This window comes from Sphaeramia orbicularis, chromosome 10 (assembly GCF_902148855.1).
Source record: "Sphaeramia orbicularis chromosome 10, fSphaOr1.1, whole genome shotgun sequence".
Taxonomy (NCBI): Eukaryota; Metazoa; Chordata; class Actinopteri; order Kurtiformes; family Apogonidae; genus Sphaeramia; species Sphaeramia orbicularis.
In genome coordinates this window covers 27,250,981-27,268,104 of record NC_043966.1, presented here as the reverse complement: position 1 = coordinate 27,268,104, position 17,124 = coordinate 27,250,981, and the positions used below count along the sequence as shown (strand labels likewise).

General features: G+C 38.7%; 1 protein-coding gene and 1 pseudogene across 1 annotated transcript; one reads left to right on the top strand and one right to left on the bottom strand.

Moving 5' to 3' along the window:
- Positions 1-314: 314 nt before the first annotated feature.
- LOC115426823 (solute carrier family 43 member 3-like) lies at positions 315-10,701 on the bottom strand. Its single transcript, XM_030145053.1, has 13 exons — positions 10,485-10,701; positions 10,199-10,328; positions 10,055-10,101; positions 9,874-9,950; positions 9,402-9,503; positions 9,188-9,327; positions 8,662-8,774; positions 5,718-5,904; positions 5,492-5,615; positions 5,294-5,404; positions 4,475-4,513; positions 2,392-2,452; positions 315-322 (listed from the first exon to the last, which is right to left on the bottom strand). The coding sequence occupies exons 1-13, from the start codon at positions 10,699-10,701 to the stop codon at positions 315-317; spliced, it is 1,356 nt and encodes a 451-aa protein (XP_030000913.1).
- A 2,644-nt stretch (positions 10,702-13,345) lies between these two features.
- Positions 13,346-14,631, top strand: LOC115426822 (tripartite motif-containing protein 35-like; annotated as a pseudogene).
- Positions 14,632-17,124: the final 2,493 nt, after the last annotated feature.

Sequence of the window (17,124 nt, the reverse complement as noted above, 5' to 3'; positions counted from 1 at the left end):
ATTGTGTTGGAATGAGTGCTTGTCCAGCAGTCCACCAGAGGGCACTGCTCTGAATACACATACTGGCTGAATACCACAAAGAAGAGTAAAGATTTTTGAGAGAAGAGGAAACTCAGTAATGATATTAATAATAATAATAATAATAATCATAATAATAATTATTATTATTATGATTATTATTATTATTATAACAATAAGAAGGGTTTCCAGAAATGTCGGGAACTACCAACATACTGATGACAACTACTCTCCTCAATATCGACATTAGTAAAATCTCCTTTATCATCGCCATGTTTTTTCTTCTTCTTCTTCTCTCAAAAAACTGCAATGGTATACAAGCATTATGTGAATTTAGAGTGCGCCCTCTGGTGGATTGATTAACATGCGCTAATTCCAATGAACACATGGAAATATAAAGACAGTTAGGCTGAATCCCATTTCACCCCTTGGCCCTCCCCCTTACCCCCTACTCCTCTGTTTTGCATGTACACGTGAAGGTGTAGTGTTGTCCCAATTCTCAATTAGACAGAGAGGAAGGACTAAGGTGAAGGGCTGTATAGCCCTCAAAATGGAGATTTTCCAGGACCACTTCAGGTTCACTACAGGTACCCTTTAAAGCAGGGGTCAGCAACCCGGGTTCTAGAGAGCCACTATCCTGCATGTTTTAGATGTTTCCCCCTTCCAGCACACCTGATGGTCATTATCAGGCTACTGCAGAGCTTGATGATAGGCTTATCATTTGAATCAGGTGTGTTGGAAGAGGGATACATCTAAAACATGCAGGACAGCGGCTCTCTAGGACCAGGGTTGCTGACCCCTGCTTTAAAGAATCACAGAAAACTAGCAATTCATAATGGTAAAGAGGAAAGGACTGAGTTGGCGAACCAACTGTTTAACCAACAGTGCATTAAGACGTGTACAAAGAGCCGGTGGTGTGCGCAGACATTTAGAGGGGCAGGTCCTCAGCCAACGAAAAAGGGCACCCCTCTCCTGAGTCCGACAATCCTGATCTGCAGCATTTTCATAAATATTGGTCCGCAATAACTTGCCATCACTGTTTATTCAGTATTACACAGATGTTAGCATTCTACAAAACAATGTACTGCTACTGCAATGGCCTTACAATTTTCACACCAAATAACTAAAAAAAAACAAACAAAAAACATTCTACTTGTAAAGTACAATGAGCATAGGCCTTAAGAGTCCAGGTGCAAAAAAATGACTAAAGGAGGATTATGAACCACCCAATCGTGTAAAAATCTACAAAGCCAAAACTGAGTGACATAACCATGACAATCACTAATTTACTGAACAACCTCTATCAACCTGAACAAACCAATATCATAGAACCAATCTAGGACTGCATACTTGACACAACTGTGCATAAGGACTGACATTTGGCTTGATCCAGGACAGAAGAGAGCTGGTTCTCTGGGCTGCCTGCTGCAAGTCTCTCTCCCTCTGTTTCTTTACTCTTTCCTTCCTTGGCATTTTGCTGCAATCGATGAATAAGAAACATAAAATTGCGCTCTACAATGAACAGTGTAGACCAGGGGTGTCAAACTCATTTTAGTTCAGAGGCCACATATACTCATTATGATCTAAAGTGGGCAGGACCAGTAAAATAATATAAATAATAGGACAAGAACTTCTGAGTGAAAAATGTATATTCTGTAATGAAAATGTTTACATTTATGAATTGTACTTGAAAGTAACATGAACAAACATGAACAACCTGAAAATTTGTTAGTAAAATAAGTGCAATGTTAACAATATTATGCCATAGTTTATCATTTATACAAGTGAATCACAACTTAGAGATCACAGTGGATCTGCAAATACACAAAACATTAATTAACAGGGAGAATATTATTAAAATTCCACATACTTCTCTTAAGACATTTCAGATATTCACATTTTTTGTAAAAAGCTTGTCTGTAAATGTAAACATGTTTGTGTAATTTTACTTTTTTTTACGCTAAAACAAAGAGACAAATTGACAGTTTTCATTATTTATAGGTTATTATGATAGTATTTTACTGGTCTGATCCACTTTAGACTGAAATGACCTAAAATGATTTTAACATCCTTGAATATTAGTATCTTCAGTGTAATTTTTGCATTTCGCAAATTCATCCCAGGGGCTGGATTGAACCCTTTGGCGGGCCGGATTTGGTCCACATGTTGAACACCTGTGTTGTACACACAGATTTTTTTTCATGCTTGTGTAACTTATTATTATGACAAACAACAACTTGGACAATAATTTAATAATCTGAAACTTCATATCCCAAGAATTTCCAAAAAAGGGGATTTGATTTAACTTTAATATTATGTGTAATACTACAATCAATGTGAATGTAACATGAAGCCTAATGTCTGGGTGCTCACCTCTGATCCGCTCCTCTGGTCCACTCCCCACAAACTCCAAACTCCACTGCCTCTGTTCAGCCTGACACCACAACAACACGCACTTTTAGACACAGTTTGGATTCATAGGCTATTATAGATTTGTGACTCTGGAAATATACCGGGTACTCGCAACTTTTCACGCACATAAGTAGCACAGGATTTTTGTCGATTTGCTGGTTCGCCCCTCCATCTCTCCTCACATTATCAAATGCACTGAATTAGCATCACCGGGCCGTGACCTCTGTGACCTCTCCGCTTGCGACAGCGAATCACCCGACACACGCTAGTATTGGACTACTGGCTACACTAACTAGACAAACTTGTGGGGAACGTGACAAAGATTTGCTTAAACAGTTGTAAGTCAAAGGCACTGCTATTCTTGCCAGTTTGTCTCTTGCAAAAAGTCGAGGCCATGTGATGTGTGATCAGCAACAGCGGAGATCTGACCACACTGAGCAGGAGAGAGAGGCAGAGGGAGGAGGAGGACTGGGGGAAGGACAGGAGGCACTGGGAATTATTTGGATTTAACTTAATATTAAAATATGATTATAATGTCATGTCGATGCGGACTCTATTGTCTTCTTTGAATGAGGAAAAAAAAATTACATTAAAAAAAAAAAACAAAAAAACCCGAAACAAAAACGATTGCCAGAAGGGCACCGAGGCCAGAGGGACAGGTCTTGAGGGACACCTCAGGTCTACCTGTGCACGCCCCTGCATTAAACATACACTGAAGGTCTGGAACACTGTTCAAAAACAACTAAGGGGAAACAGCTTTGTCACGGGCTATGCCCATAGTAGGAAATATAGTTTCTTCCATCTATAATTGATAGATTCTATAAAAGGGTAGGGCAGAAAGTGGGCTAAGAATAATTAATCAGCTATTTGATCCAAAATGTGTTTAAGCCATTCTCAAAACTCCAAGATAAATTTGGTTTACCCCCAGGTGACTTTTACAGATATCCACAAATTAGACACTACATTATAAAACACACTGACTGGGGCAGTACTGGGAGGGACCCAACTAATATTGAAACCCATTTTATACATGTATTCCAACAGCTTGTTACAAAGAAACACCAAGTGGCACATATTTACTAAAAGCTAATGACACCACACAATCAGGTCCAACACAAACGACCATACAACTCCTATTCAACACATTAGCACTAGGATGCTAACTTTGCTAGCGAAGCTAATGCAGTGTAATAAACATAGCAGTAGGATGCTAACTAGCTAAGAAGCTGTTTCTTTATTAAAGTGTATAGACCAAACAACACTATACAATTCGTAAGAACTAGTTTACAATTGCCTAAACTTCTAAATGAGTTGTTACTTGAGGTTGTTTTCTATCATTTCTATAAAGTTACCATACCCGAACCAGGAGGATAATAATGAATAGATGCAAGGACACGTCTGTTTTCTTCCCACATTTCTTTATGACTGAGAAGAGACATGACTCTTGGCCTAAACATTAGCATAGAGTTCTCCGTACTGGTCTCGTCTTGTAACTACAACACATTAACACATTTGGTCATAAGGGTAGAAAAGCCCGACTGGTGTCTGTCGGCTCGATAACATTAACATGAAGTTAGGTTGCGATTCTGACAGTGGAGTGTCCATGATTCATATTCATGTGTTTATGCTGGTGTATACTGGTGACAGAATAGGTTCCCAGTAAGCAAAAAAAAAAAAAAAAATAGTTCCATTATAAATTCTCTTTTAAAAAAACATAAAATAAATAAAAATACAAATTTAATGATGTAGAGTCATCGTAAAAGTCCTGGGTAGCTCTCATCCACGTGTACTCTATTACTTCACTGTGTAAGTACAAAATTGAGCAGAAATTAATCTAATGTCAATTACTTTCTAATGGACAAACAGATCTTAAGGTTCCCAGTCCATCCATGGTTCATCTATGATTAGATCTAATCATGGTCATATGAAAGCTTGACAACTGCCCTTTGGTTGGCTCTGGTCTTTTCCTCTCCATCAAAAGGCTGTGACCTCTTTCATCATAGCTCAGAGGATGTGGGTTATGTTTAACAGCTGGTTCACCTACCTGAAGCTGAAAGCGCTCAGTGTCATGTTCTTCTGAAAGCTGAGGTAAGAAAAAGAATGCAGTGGAAATGAAAAGATAATGTTGGAGGTGATTTAGCTATTGTTTTTTTTATTTTGTTTTTTTGTTTTGGCTTTTATACATCAAAAACACATCAGGGGCAAATAGTGATACACATGCAGATAAAGACTTGTACACATACTAGTGCATTGACCCGTGGGGATCCATGGGTTCTAGATGTAGCAGTTTCTATGCTGTTGTGTATCCATACATGCTGTAACGCATTTGTCCAGCAGTCACCGCCAAAGTGTTCTGACCACAGCAAGGTGATTGAAAGGCTAATGTATTTCATAATGACTAATGTCTACCAAAAATTGGTCCTATCAACTTTCCATTTTCACTAGTCTCTTCCTTGACCTAAAATACATAAGCATGTCAAAAATGCAGCAGTTAGCTCTTTCTGGATTTTGTGTAAATTCCTGGAGACACACACACAAGCACACAGAGACCACTTGGCTTTTATAATATAGATTGATTACTCACACATAGTTTAGAAGAAACTGATTTCAGTAGTTTAAAATGAAAAATCTAGATAAAGAAGGAACAGTAACATTTTACAGTTTTCATAGCCCAACAGAGATTCACAGTAATACAAATGACTTTTGAACATTCTTAAACTTTGCACCTGAAACAACACATAACAAAGTTTGTGGTAAATTTCACTGAAATTATGATAAATGAAGTAACACTGCACCTGTACCACACCAGAAAAATAAATAGCTCTTATCACAGGTGATTTTAAGAACTTTTCAGTTCACAAACTGGAATTAGGCAGCGATGGGCTTCTTGTGAAGCCAAACTACGACAATGCAGGTAGACGGAGAAGGGATGGATGAACGCAAACAGGATGAGCAGCGTCAGGGCAATGTTCACCTGCAGACCAAAGGAAGGAAGATTTGTATTGCAATATTTGTAGAGACGTTAATAACTTTTGTAATCGATTATGCAAGATATTCTCACATATAGAGGATCTCCATCAAGGACGTCATCCACAAGGATGAAGCAGGGATATTGCAGTAAAGAAAACAGTCCAGCCAGAGCAATGACCAGGCCGAACAACTTCCCAAAGTGACACACTGGGAAACTACACGTCAAAAAAAATTTTTTTTTTTTTTTCCAAACATTTCTGTTGTACAGTACCAGGTGTTCATATATATATATCTTTGCATGTGTGTTTGATACTCACGCTACACTAATAAAGGCTGCATGGCCACCGTAGATAAAGGAGCTGTTGAGAACCTGCAGGATGAAGGTCATGTACTGAAGAGGCAGGATGGGGATGGTGGCACAAACTGAGAACAACAAACACTGCAGAGCCGTCAGGAAGAGAGAAAGCACCATAGCTCGGAGGTCTGCCTCATATTCAGTCTCTCCTACAAACACACACAGTTATAAAGCAAAACATTTTCTTCCTGGTTGATAGAACAATAATGTGTTTACAGGGAATGAACAGAGGATGTACATGCTTTAATATGACTAAATGCTGCATTTATTGAAAAATGGGTGACCCAGTTAAATATTTGTGTTCACCTTTGTAGCATGCTATTGGACGGGTTTTTAGTTAATGGCTTTCATAATGATGAACTTGGGACTTTATTAGAAATCCATGTTAGTAAGAATGATTTTGATTCAGACTATGTCATTAATCTCAGAGGAATATTGTTGATTATTATTATTATTCATGCAATTCTTGTCATATTATGTGTTACTTTTTAAGTTTGAGAGTTTATTCTCTTTACCTAATGAGCTGGTCATTACGCTAAACAGAAACACAAGGCAAAGACATCACAGATACAGAACATGGAAGATGCAATGATCTGGAAAGAACAATCTGAGGACTAAGGGTAAAGGTAAAGTCAGGTAAAATTAAATGAAGGAGAAACCAGTTCTTCATACGGGCCAGATAAAAGGAAACAATCAGTTTCATGAGTAGAGAAGAACTGTACTTGGAACTAATCTTATTTCAAGGACAGTCATCATTGTCAGTACATCTATAATCTCATACATCTATAATCTCAGAAGAATATTGATTGATCATTATTTTTCATTCAATTCATGTCATACTATGTGTTACTTATTAACCCTCATTCCTTCCTCAAAAAAAAAAAAAAAAAAATTCCCCTGGTCACCCCCGTGGACAAAAATGTACACGCACACGAAAACAACTATAAAATTATCATATGTCAACATTTTTTCTTGCTTTTTTTTTTTTTTTAATTATAAATCTCTTAAACAATTTTCCCCCTACTCAAAACTACCAAACATTCAATAGTTTTCCGGATTTTAACCTTTTAAATGTGAGTTTAAATGTGGGGTGTGAGATATTTTCCTGGAGCATTTTTTACTATATTGCTTAAAATCCCCTTCACACCCCGATTACAACCAATAATTAAATGATCTAACACAAAAAATAAAAAAATTAGCCACCTGTGGAACGGACAGGACTGAAAAAACACCATCAAATCATTTTGAGCACCCAGTTGAAATGATTGAACAGTGCTGTCTATCAGACTCAACTGCCATTTGTCCCTCCCCCCTCCCCCCTCCCCCTCTGCGCATACTCCTCTTTGTGCATGAATCATGCGTTCTCAGAGGTTTAGAACCCCTTGACAGGAAACAAAGCCGGAGCCAGAGCTTGGCTAGTTATATTACCTACATTAGGATGTAAAGTTCACTGGCAAACTGTTTTGCCACGAACATAAATCACAAGGAAATGTAATGTTAGTCAGATAGGTATGAACCGGGGCTGTTCTGTAAGAGCAGAGGTGTTGGAGGAGACTGAATGAGGTATGCACAGATCCGCGAGCCAGGGCCGGAGCCTCAGCCGGGGTCGGAGCTGGAGCCAGGGCCTTGGGCCGTAGCTGGGGTCACAGCCCGAGCCGGAGCTGTACGTGGCCAGAGCTGGAGCTGGGGGATGGAGCCAGTGAATTGTTGCTGCGCAGCACTCGTGAACCCTCAGGAACAAGTATTGCGCCAGTACACTGGAGGCGTGGCTTCCTTAGTTAAAAGGAAAAGCAATAATAAGTTTTCGTGTGTGTCCATTTTCTTTACTCAGGAGTATGCTTACTAATGCTCATACAGTTACCTGAAGCACAGCTCTGTATGATTGCTATCATTAGCTAGCTAGCACCAACCTGAGGAAGGTTCAGCAATTCATAAGTTTATAAATTTTTCTGAGGGTGTTTGATACAGTCAAATAAGAGACACAGAGGCATGCTGGGAAGCTGACTGCATGTTCAGGTGTGGAATGTGTTTGAAATCATTTTATCATCACTATCACGTTACCTGCGGAGCGAGGTTTGCCTTTGTGTCTGTCCATGATGAGTCCATTCCACGGCGCAAATAGTAACCCACAAAGCTGCGTTATACCAAACACAGTGGTGTAGTGACTCACTGCAGGGAAACACAAGCACAGATGTGATGTTTGGATCAAACTACTTTTGTAACAACAGTTTATTATATCATCATATTACGTTCAATTATAAATACTGCCTTGTGAATCAACTGGTATCAGAGACTGACAGAATGAACATGGACATCACAGGTAAAATAAAACATCAGTCTGTTAATGATTCCTTCAGGACCGTCCATCATATCCTTGGCAAACAAAAGCCTAGAGCTCTGCATTTTTATTATAATGACAGTAGATTTCTGCAAAATTATTGTGAATAAAAATGTTTGTGTTAAGTAACACTGTCAATTAACTGAATTATGTTTATATTTCTTTTGTTTGTCTGTGGTTTTATATGGTGCACGTTAATAATAGGGTGATGTGTGTTTACCCAGCGAATGCTCCTCTCCAGTCAGTCTCTGCAGCATGGGGTTGAGGGTACCGATGAACAAGTTATGTCTGAGCATCATCACCGACAACCAAAGTACATGGAAAATAAAACATCTGGACAGCAAACACTCACGGAAACTCTTCTCTGAGAGAGCTTAGCAGAGATGATGGAGTTGGAAAGAACAAAAAATAAAGCATACCTGTGTTTTAGTTTGGGACATGCAATTAAAATGAATCACCAATTTATCCAATGATACATCAGTTTATTTAAAAAATAATCCATGTATTACATTATTATGTATATTAATATGTATTGCACAAGTACATAAACCATTAGCATTTCACACACCTTGGCTCTCAGTGTCGGTCCTGTCAGGTGGGGTTTCATTCACTGTATTCTGTGCTTCATTGTTCCTGTCCGTCTGCTCTGAGTTTGGAGTATTTGAGTTACCACAGATTAACCTGAAAGGTCAAAGGTTTCAGGAGTGTCAAGAAAGACTTGTAGAAGTTTAGTGAATTAAATCTAATTACATTTATATTTATATAGTACCAACTCACTTCAAAAGTCACCTCAAGGATTTTTAAGGTGAACAATAGGGTCAGACTCTATGTAAGCACCTCCTCTGAGGATTGTAAGGACCTGGGTGAACACTTGCTTTCCACTGGTGGTTTATTACATTAACTGTTTGAGGTTTTGCACCTCAGTGGCTGCACATCTCTTTAACTGTTTATAACTTCATATAGAGCCTTAGAAAAACCCAACATAAAAACGGTTAAACTAGTTGAGGAAAAATTGTATCTGTTTAAATACTAATTTTCAGTTTATCAACAGATAAAGTGTTATTTTCATTAAGTGTGGCTGTTTGGACTTGTACCCATATGTATAATGTTCAGGGAGAGGGTAAGGAATGAAGTTCCAAGGCATCAGGAACAGAGTTCTGAGCAGGTGAATGACGCTGCAGGCAGATAAAAAGTGGAAGGAGATGTGGAAGGAGACATGGACCTCATGCAACAACTATAGAAGACAAGACAGTGTGGAGATTAGTACATGAGATGTAAATCTGTCAGTTATGATGGTGACGTTTAAGTGTTTCTCACCTTGATTACAAGGAAGAGAGCGGCAGAAGAATCAAAGGCCCCGTTGTAGAGAGTGATGACTGTGGAGCGACGTGCACCAAACAGATTTCCCACCTTCAGTAGGAAAGGTTTCATTTGTTTTTTCTTTCCTCAAAAGATCATGGGTACTAACTGAGAAAAACCCTTGTACTAAAAATGGTTACTGAGGGCAAACTGTCTGTGTATGTTTAAGGGTTAGTCAGAAGCTGAAGGTTTTTAAACACTAAACAACAGTTACAAAAAAAAAAGGTAAGCACCAGCACCAAAATAAAAACACCAAATGGCATGACATTATGAACTAAGACTGTTGTTACCATGGAAACAGCTGGCTGAAAAGTGCAAAACAAGGGGTTGGTTGTGGAGAAGGTGATTTTTGACTTTCCTATTTCATACTTGAAAATAAACCCCTGCCATCTCCTGATGCACGTTTTGGTCGTCTCCTTACCTGCATGTTGGTGATGAGAAACAACCCACCACCCACTCCTATCAGACAAAGAGCTGGGAAGAGCAGAACGGACAAAGCTGGTGGGACAAGATCAGTCATGGAAATTATTACCGAGGAAAGTCATGGTGGAAAATCCAAACCAATATTTCTTTGAATGAAGCAGACCAAAACAGATTGTTACCTGGTGTTGAGAAGCCCACCATCAGTATACCTGTGGTATGTAGAAATCTAATGGGAGAACGTGAAGTGGTATTACATTATTAAGTGAATCTTTACTATGATTTGCATTACTGTCTTCATGTAAGTCAGGAGTTGTTAAACTCACATTCCACAGAGCCGAGCTACTGTCGTGCCAAACCAGTCAAAGACTAATCCAGTGGGAAATGTCGAAAGATTTAATAAAACAGAAGTAACAGTAAAAATGAGTGAGAACTGTCCATCCTGTTCCCCGCAGTCTGTCAGAGAAACAAAATATGAGACAAACTGCCGAAAGTGAAAATCATGAAAGAAAATCCTGATGCAAGATATTGCCACTTTCATTTGGAAGTGAATCAAATATTAATACCTTTTGCAGTAATGCACAATTTAAAGAAGAATCTGACTCAACTGACCTAACACATCTGTTCCATTGACTCCTGTGACGTTAATATCTGTTATGTTGACTTCTGTTATGTTTTGGCAAAAAGAGCTGAAGTATCCCTCCATCTTGAGCACAAACACAAGTGAAGCCCATCCAAATACAATTCCTGCAAAGCACAGACACTCCACCAGACCAGTAACAAAGGTGAGCCAGCGACGCACTGACAAACACTTCTCAAAACACACCATGATGCCTCACACAGACTGACCATCTCCAAATGACTAACACCAAAAAGTTTCCTTTATATAGAGCATCTCTTCTATTGAGGAGGAACAGTTCCTCATTTGGTCTCGCCCTCCCTCCCTAAAACCACTATGTATAATAATGGAAGATTATTTATATAATGACATGTTTTTGTAGAATCATGAAACAACTGAGCTGAGTAGCAGTGTTTACAGTCATGAAATACACTTGTTGGAATGTTTGGAAGGAACTCTCGAAACCTGAATCTGCAGGTGAAGATACACGGTCCATTATTTTTAAATCATGTTCCGTCCTCTTGTAATCATTGTGTTGGAACATTGATGACCCCCCAGGGCCACTTTGTCCCTGTGCATGTTTAATCATCTAAAAGTGATGAGACAGATGGTAAAAATATATAGTAAATTATATGAACATTCAGGACATATAATCTATACTGACAATGACATCTCTATTTGTTACATATTTATCTATGTCCATCCATCAAGGTCATCACTATCTTTTATTTGTAGTTTATCATCAGTGTAATAAATAAAATAGCTGTATTTAATTTCTCCCCTTTCATTCTGTTGCCTCATTATGAAGCTACCACAGTAATTATGAATTTGCTGGTGTCTTGTTTATAGTACAATGTTTTTTTCTTTGTTTTAAAGGGCAATATATCACCTTGCCTTATGTATCGTAATATATTACAGTATATCATCTCACAACCCTGGTGTCACACTACGTATTGTAGCTGATAGACAGCCCTATCAGAGACATGTATAAGTCAGTGTGTTACCTGTAATAAATTGCAGTCAGCATGGACACATTTGGGAAATGGACACATGTAGCGGTGCTGTGGCAAAACCAAAGTAAACATTTAAACAACCCACACTAACACTTAAGGTAACTTAAGTTCATAAATTAACTTGTCATTGCTGCTTAAATTCAGAATAAAATCCCTGACAATCCTTAGTACTTTATGAGGACTGTCGAAAGTTTCAGGTTCCCCAGAAACAATGATTTGTTTGAGCATTTGATGCAGGTCATTTTAAAATTTTGACCACATTTGTCAACGGGACAAAACACGTAGGGGACATTTCTTAAAGTAAAATATATGAAAATTCCAAGTCCTCCCCAGAGTCATGAACTTGTGACTTGATGTCATTCCTTATAATTCTAAAATAACAAGTGCAATAACTTTTATTCTTATTTCACCGCATTATTTCATCCAGTCTATGCTAAAACTGAACTCATTCTTCACCATGTTTATTATTCAGTCAGGACATTGTGAAGTAGAATTTGATTGATGGTTCTGTTCCTGTTTACGGAGCAGATTATTTACACTTGAATGAGTTTTCTATGGAATCTGTATACACCCTAAACTTGTAAATATCCTCCTCACTGTTAAAGTATAGATAGATTTGATTAAACAACAACCAGCGTGTGAATGTTTGACGCACATCACAGACATAAGTGTCATTAAACCTATTTACATAGACGGAGTAAAACCTGCTGACCTGATTGGTAGACTAACCCCATATTTCGGTATTTCATGCAGAACATGAACAACAGAACATTGCAGGACAAGCTCTGTTGACTTTGTCCTTGTGCTGATGGCAATGGCAGGTGCATCACACACAGTCGTCTATTTAAAGGCAGAAAATGTCCCCTACTCTAGTGTGACATTTTTCTCATCATGTTATGAAATCTTGTTTTTCTGAAGCTTTGAAGTTTTCTCCTTCAGTTAAGATTCATGCTATATTGTGGCATGAACTTCCCAAATTTCTACTCAAAACACTTAAATGTTGTTACCATCAGGACATCCTCCTTTTGACACAAAACAAAATATTACAAATCACAGTTGCTGATTTTCACAAGACTTTGGTCCATATGGGGTGCCACCCAACTTAAAATTAAATAAAGAAGAAGAGCTATTTAAACATATAAATTTTATGAAAAATATACCTCAACTGTGTTCCAGGGGTTCTATGGAGTATTGATATTCCAAACTCTTAATAGCAAAGGATAGTTGCATGCCGAGCATACGACTATAACCACCAACAAAATAACAATACATATCCACGGACTGTATCATTCACTGAATAAAAAATATAAAAGTAAAACTCACTGTTTACACACATTTATATTATGATTCCATCAAGTGTTCTTCAACCAAATTGCCAACCAACACATTACTTTGACAGTTGGTCAAAATGACACAGTGTCTTACAACGCTGCATCACCTGATAGTTTACATTATTGCTCTGTTAGCTTAGCTGTAATTTTAGACAGAAAACACCCACAGTAAAACTAAAAATTACTTCCGTTTTCTGTATACTGTGTTGTAAGATGTATTTAGAATCTTCCAAACAAGGTCAGAACTGTCACAGTTTAGTCTGAACCATATACAAATAAATAGTAAATTTAGCAAAGATAATAAACATCATATAATAACATTGAACCTTCATAAGCCTCACAAACAATTATATGAGTTTAGAGGAATCACTGTAATTTTAGCATCAAATTCCCTTCTTTTAATTTAGAGTTGTGTCCACTGGTGAAAATGGAGCAGAATGAAAGGAAAGTTGAGTGAAGTCAGCAGACTGACTGACAGAGCTTTGTATTTAATTTTCACTTAAACAATAAATGCCTACTGGATCAGAGGAGAATCTCTGCTGTTCGTTCTGTTGTGACAACTTTAGAGATCCTGTTGTTCTGTCCTGCAGGCATAGCTTCTATAGACTGTGTCTACAGAGGTGGTGGACAGAGAATCCACTAATGGAATGGCCAGTTTGTAGAGAAAGACCTTTACAGGTTGATCTGCCTTGGAATCTGGCCTTAAAGAATATATATGAGGGGTTCTTACAGCAAAAAGATCAGAGAGACTCAGGGCCTGTCTGCAGTCTGCACTCGGAGAACTTTAAACTCTTCTGTCTTGACCTCCAGCAGCCAGTTTGTATCATCTGTCAAACCTCTAAAAATCACAACCAGATCACAGAGAGGACCTCCAGAAATCCCTCAAGTCCTTACAGGAGAAACTGAAGTTCTTTCAGTGAGTTAAAGGAAACTTTGATCAAGCAGCTGAACACATTCAGGCCCAGACCAGACAAACAGAGAGGCAGATTAAGGAGCAGTTTGAGAAACTTCACCGGTTTCTTCAAGAAGAAGAGGAGGCCAGGATCAGAGTTCTGATGGAGGAAGAGGAGCAGAAGAATCAGAGGATGAAGGAGATGATGGAGGCTGTGAGCAGAGAGATAGTAGCTCAAACAGAAACCATTAGAGCCGTAGAGGAGGAGCTGTGAGTTGATGTAACATTCCTGCACAAATACAAGGCTGCAATGGAAAGAGTGTAACAGCACCACCTGCTGGACAGTCAGCAGCTCTGCTCAGGAGTTCTAAAGGACCAGACCAAACACCTCAGCAATCTGAGGGTCAACATCTGGAACATCATGAAAGACACAGTCTCTCACACTCCAGTGTTTTTGGATCCAAACTCTGCTGATTCAGGACTCATCCTGTATGAAGATCTAAATTAAGTCACACAAGGAGGAGTACAGAAGCTTCCAGAAAATCCAGAAAGGATTGACTTCTGCTCTGTCCTGGGCTCTGAGGGCTTTAACTCAGGGACTCACAGCTGGGAGGTCAACGTCAGAGACAGTAAAGAGTGGGGACTGGGTGTAGCAACAAAGTCTGTCCAGGAGAGCAGACCATCTGAAATGTGGGGGATAGGTTTCTGTGGAGGTCAGTACAGAGCAGGGACTCTCACAAATACACACACTGTTCTGTCAGTTCTGGGAGAGTTCCAGAGGATCAGGGTGAATCTGGAGTTTGACAAAGGAAAGCTGTTGTTCTTTGATCCCAATATGAACACACATACACACCCTCAGACACACTTTAACTGGACATCCACTGATTCCATTTTTGTCCACTGAAGATACTACCACTGAAGGTCTTTGATAATGTGGAACAGCTCAGGTAAAGATGATGAGGAGGAAGTATCTTCCCTTTGTCTGCATGGGTCTTATGTCATGAAGGTCTTTGTTAATATATTAAGATAAAGAAATACAAGTAAGACATTTGACAATTTTCACATCCAGCAGAAATTCACAATAATACACATTACTTTTGAACATTGTTAAACTTGGTCTTCGAATGGGTGCATCAAAAGTAACTGGACTTCTATCTTGGCTCGAAGACGTTTCACCTCTCATCTGAGGGGCTTCGTCAGTTCTAAAGACTGTTGGTGCTGGAAACAGGTATTTATCATTGATGATTCCATTTTTCTCCACTGCAGGTTCACTGAAGATACTACCACTGAAGGTCTTCGTTAACATGGAACAGCTCAGTTAAAGATGATGAGTACTTTGTCATTTCTCAGTCAACAGTCACAGAAGAAAATTAAATAAAATAACAGATACATTAAACATACACTAAAGGTCTGGAACACTGTTCAAAAACAACTAAGGGGAAACAAAGCTTTGTCACGGGCTGTCAATCATCTGTCATCTATGATTGATAGATTCTATAAAAGGGTAGGGCAGAAAGTGGGCTGAGAATAATTAATCAGCTATTTGATCCAAAATGTGTTTAAGCCATTCTCATTATCCTCGTTATATTATGGTTTTATTGTCGGAATATGATGACTTTAATCTCATAAACGAATTCTTGTTACATTATGAGTTTTTTTTATAACTACGACTTTATTCTCACAACATTGTGACTCTTTTTGTATTCCACTTTGTTATCATAAAATTACGGGTTTTATACTGATATTTTATTACTGTAAACTCGTAGTGACAAGTGTTTTTATTTTCTGATGTGGCCCTAATACGCCGTCTTAGCTTTATACTCCAGTACCCCCATATTTGAAAAACTAGGTTAGCCTCAATTTAAGTTAGTTTACTAATCACATAGAGCACTGTCAGGATCTGTGCCTGTGTGACTCTCAGCCCCTCCCTCTTGGTCATGGATCTGTGCCTATGTGACTCTCAGCTCCTCCCTTTTGGTCATGCCTGTGTGACCCTCAGCTCCTCCTTATCATTATCATCAGACTCACCTGCTGGTGCTGCGTGGCTGCAGCCAATTATCTTTAGCCTATTTAAGGCTTTGGTTTGCAGCCATGCAGCGCTGGTCCATTTCTCCTCACTCCTTTCCATAGCCTGGACATCCTTATCCATTTTCATCCATGGACTCTGATTCAGGTTTTGTATGTTGTCTGGTTTTCATTTATGGACTCTGCCTTAGTTTTTGTGTTAGGTTTTTTTTCGTTGTCGGGTTTTCATTTTTTTTTGGTTAAATAAACTTTTATTTTTTCCCTTCAGTTCCGTGCATTTGAGTCCTCCCCCCCCCCCCCCCCCCCCCCCCGTTGTGACAAGCACAAGGTTCATAATCACATAATGAAGACAAAAACCATGAAAGATCTGATCAAGAAACCAAGAGCTTTACTAAGAAGTAACGTTAGCCAAAACAATACATAATTTAAGGTATGATTTTACCCAAAAATACAGCATAAATTAATGTTACCTGACATGAAATGGGATCCACAAATCTAGGTCTCTTTTCTTTATCTGCCTGTAAAATGAAAGTTCCGACTGCTTTTCAAACCTGTTCATACAATCAATCGCATAACAGCTCTTCCCCATTTTTAAAACTAAATATTGTTCTTAAGTTTAGACGGTACTGAAGCCAACGCTGCTACTCATCTCCTTCTTTCTGCCACTCAGTGGGCGTAACCGCAGTGATTTCCGCTAGTGGTGATGTCACGTGCATACCCTGTATAAACATAGCGGTAGGATGCTAACTAACTAACAAGCTGTTTCTGTATTAAAGTGTATAGACCAAAACAACACTTTACAATTTGTAAGAACTAGTTTGCAATTGCCTAAACTTCGAATTGTTTTACTTGAGGTTGTTTTCTGTAACTATTTTTCTATAATGTTACCATACCTGAAACAGGAGAACAATAATGAATAGATGCAAGGACACGTCTGTTTTCTTCCCACATTTCTTTATGACTGAGAAGAGACATGACTCTTGGCCTAAACATTAGCATAGAGTTCTCCGTACTGGTCTCGTCTTGTAACTACAACACATTAACACATTTGGTCATAAGGGTAGAAAAGCCCGACTGGTGTCTGTCGGCTCGATAACATTAACATGAAGTTAGGTTGCGATTCTGAGAGTAAAGTGTCCATGATCATTACTGGAGCAATAGCAAGTAGCTAACACTACGTTAGCTGAAGCATAGATGTTAGTTGGTAACTTGGTCAAACTCTCATCTGTTCAGACTAACACATTACCCCTTGAACCTTAAACACGCAGTAACCAAACTAACGGAACTTGTATTTACTGTAACTTACTGGTAACTTGTCGGTGAATGTGTGTTCTGCTCTGTACAGCACATGTCAGCAACAGCTGTTGAAGGC

Bases quoted from the DNA above. Each gene is read 5' to 3' on its own strand.
- LOC115426823 (XM_030145053.1), bottom strand. From the start codon at position 10,701: ATGGTGTGTTTTGAGAAGTGTTTGTCAGTGCGTCGCTGGCTCACCTTT. The intron at 8,775-9,187 runs GTACAAGTCCAA...TTGACCTTTCAG, and splicing joins CCTGAACATTATACATATGG to GTTAATCTGTGGTAACTCAA. The intron at 2,453-4,474 runs GTAGGTGAACCA...TTGTGGTGTCAG, and splicing joins CTGAGCGCTTTCAGCTTCAG to GCTGAACAGAGGCAGTGGAG.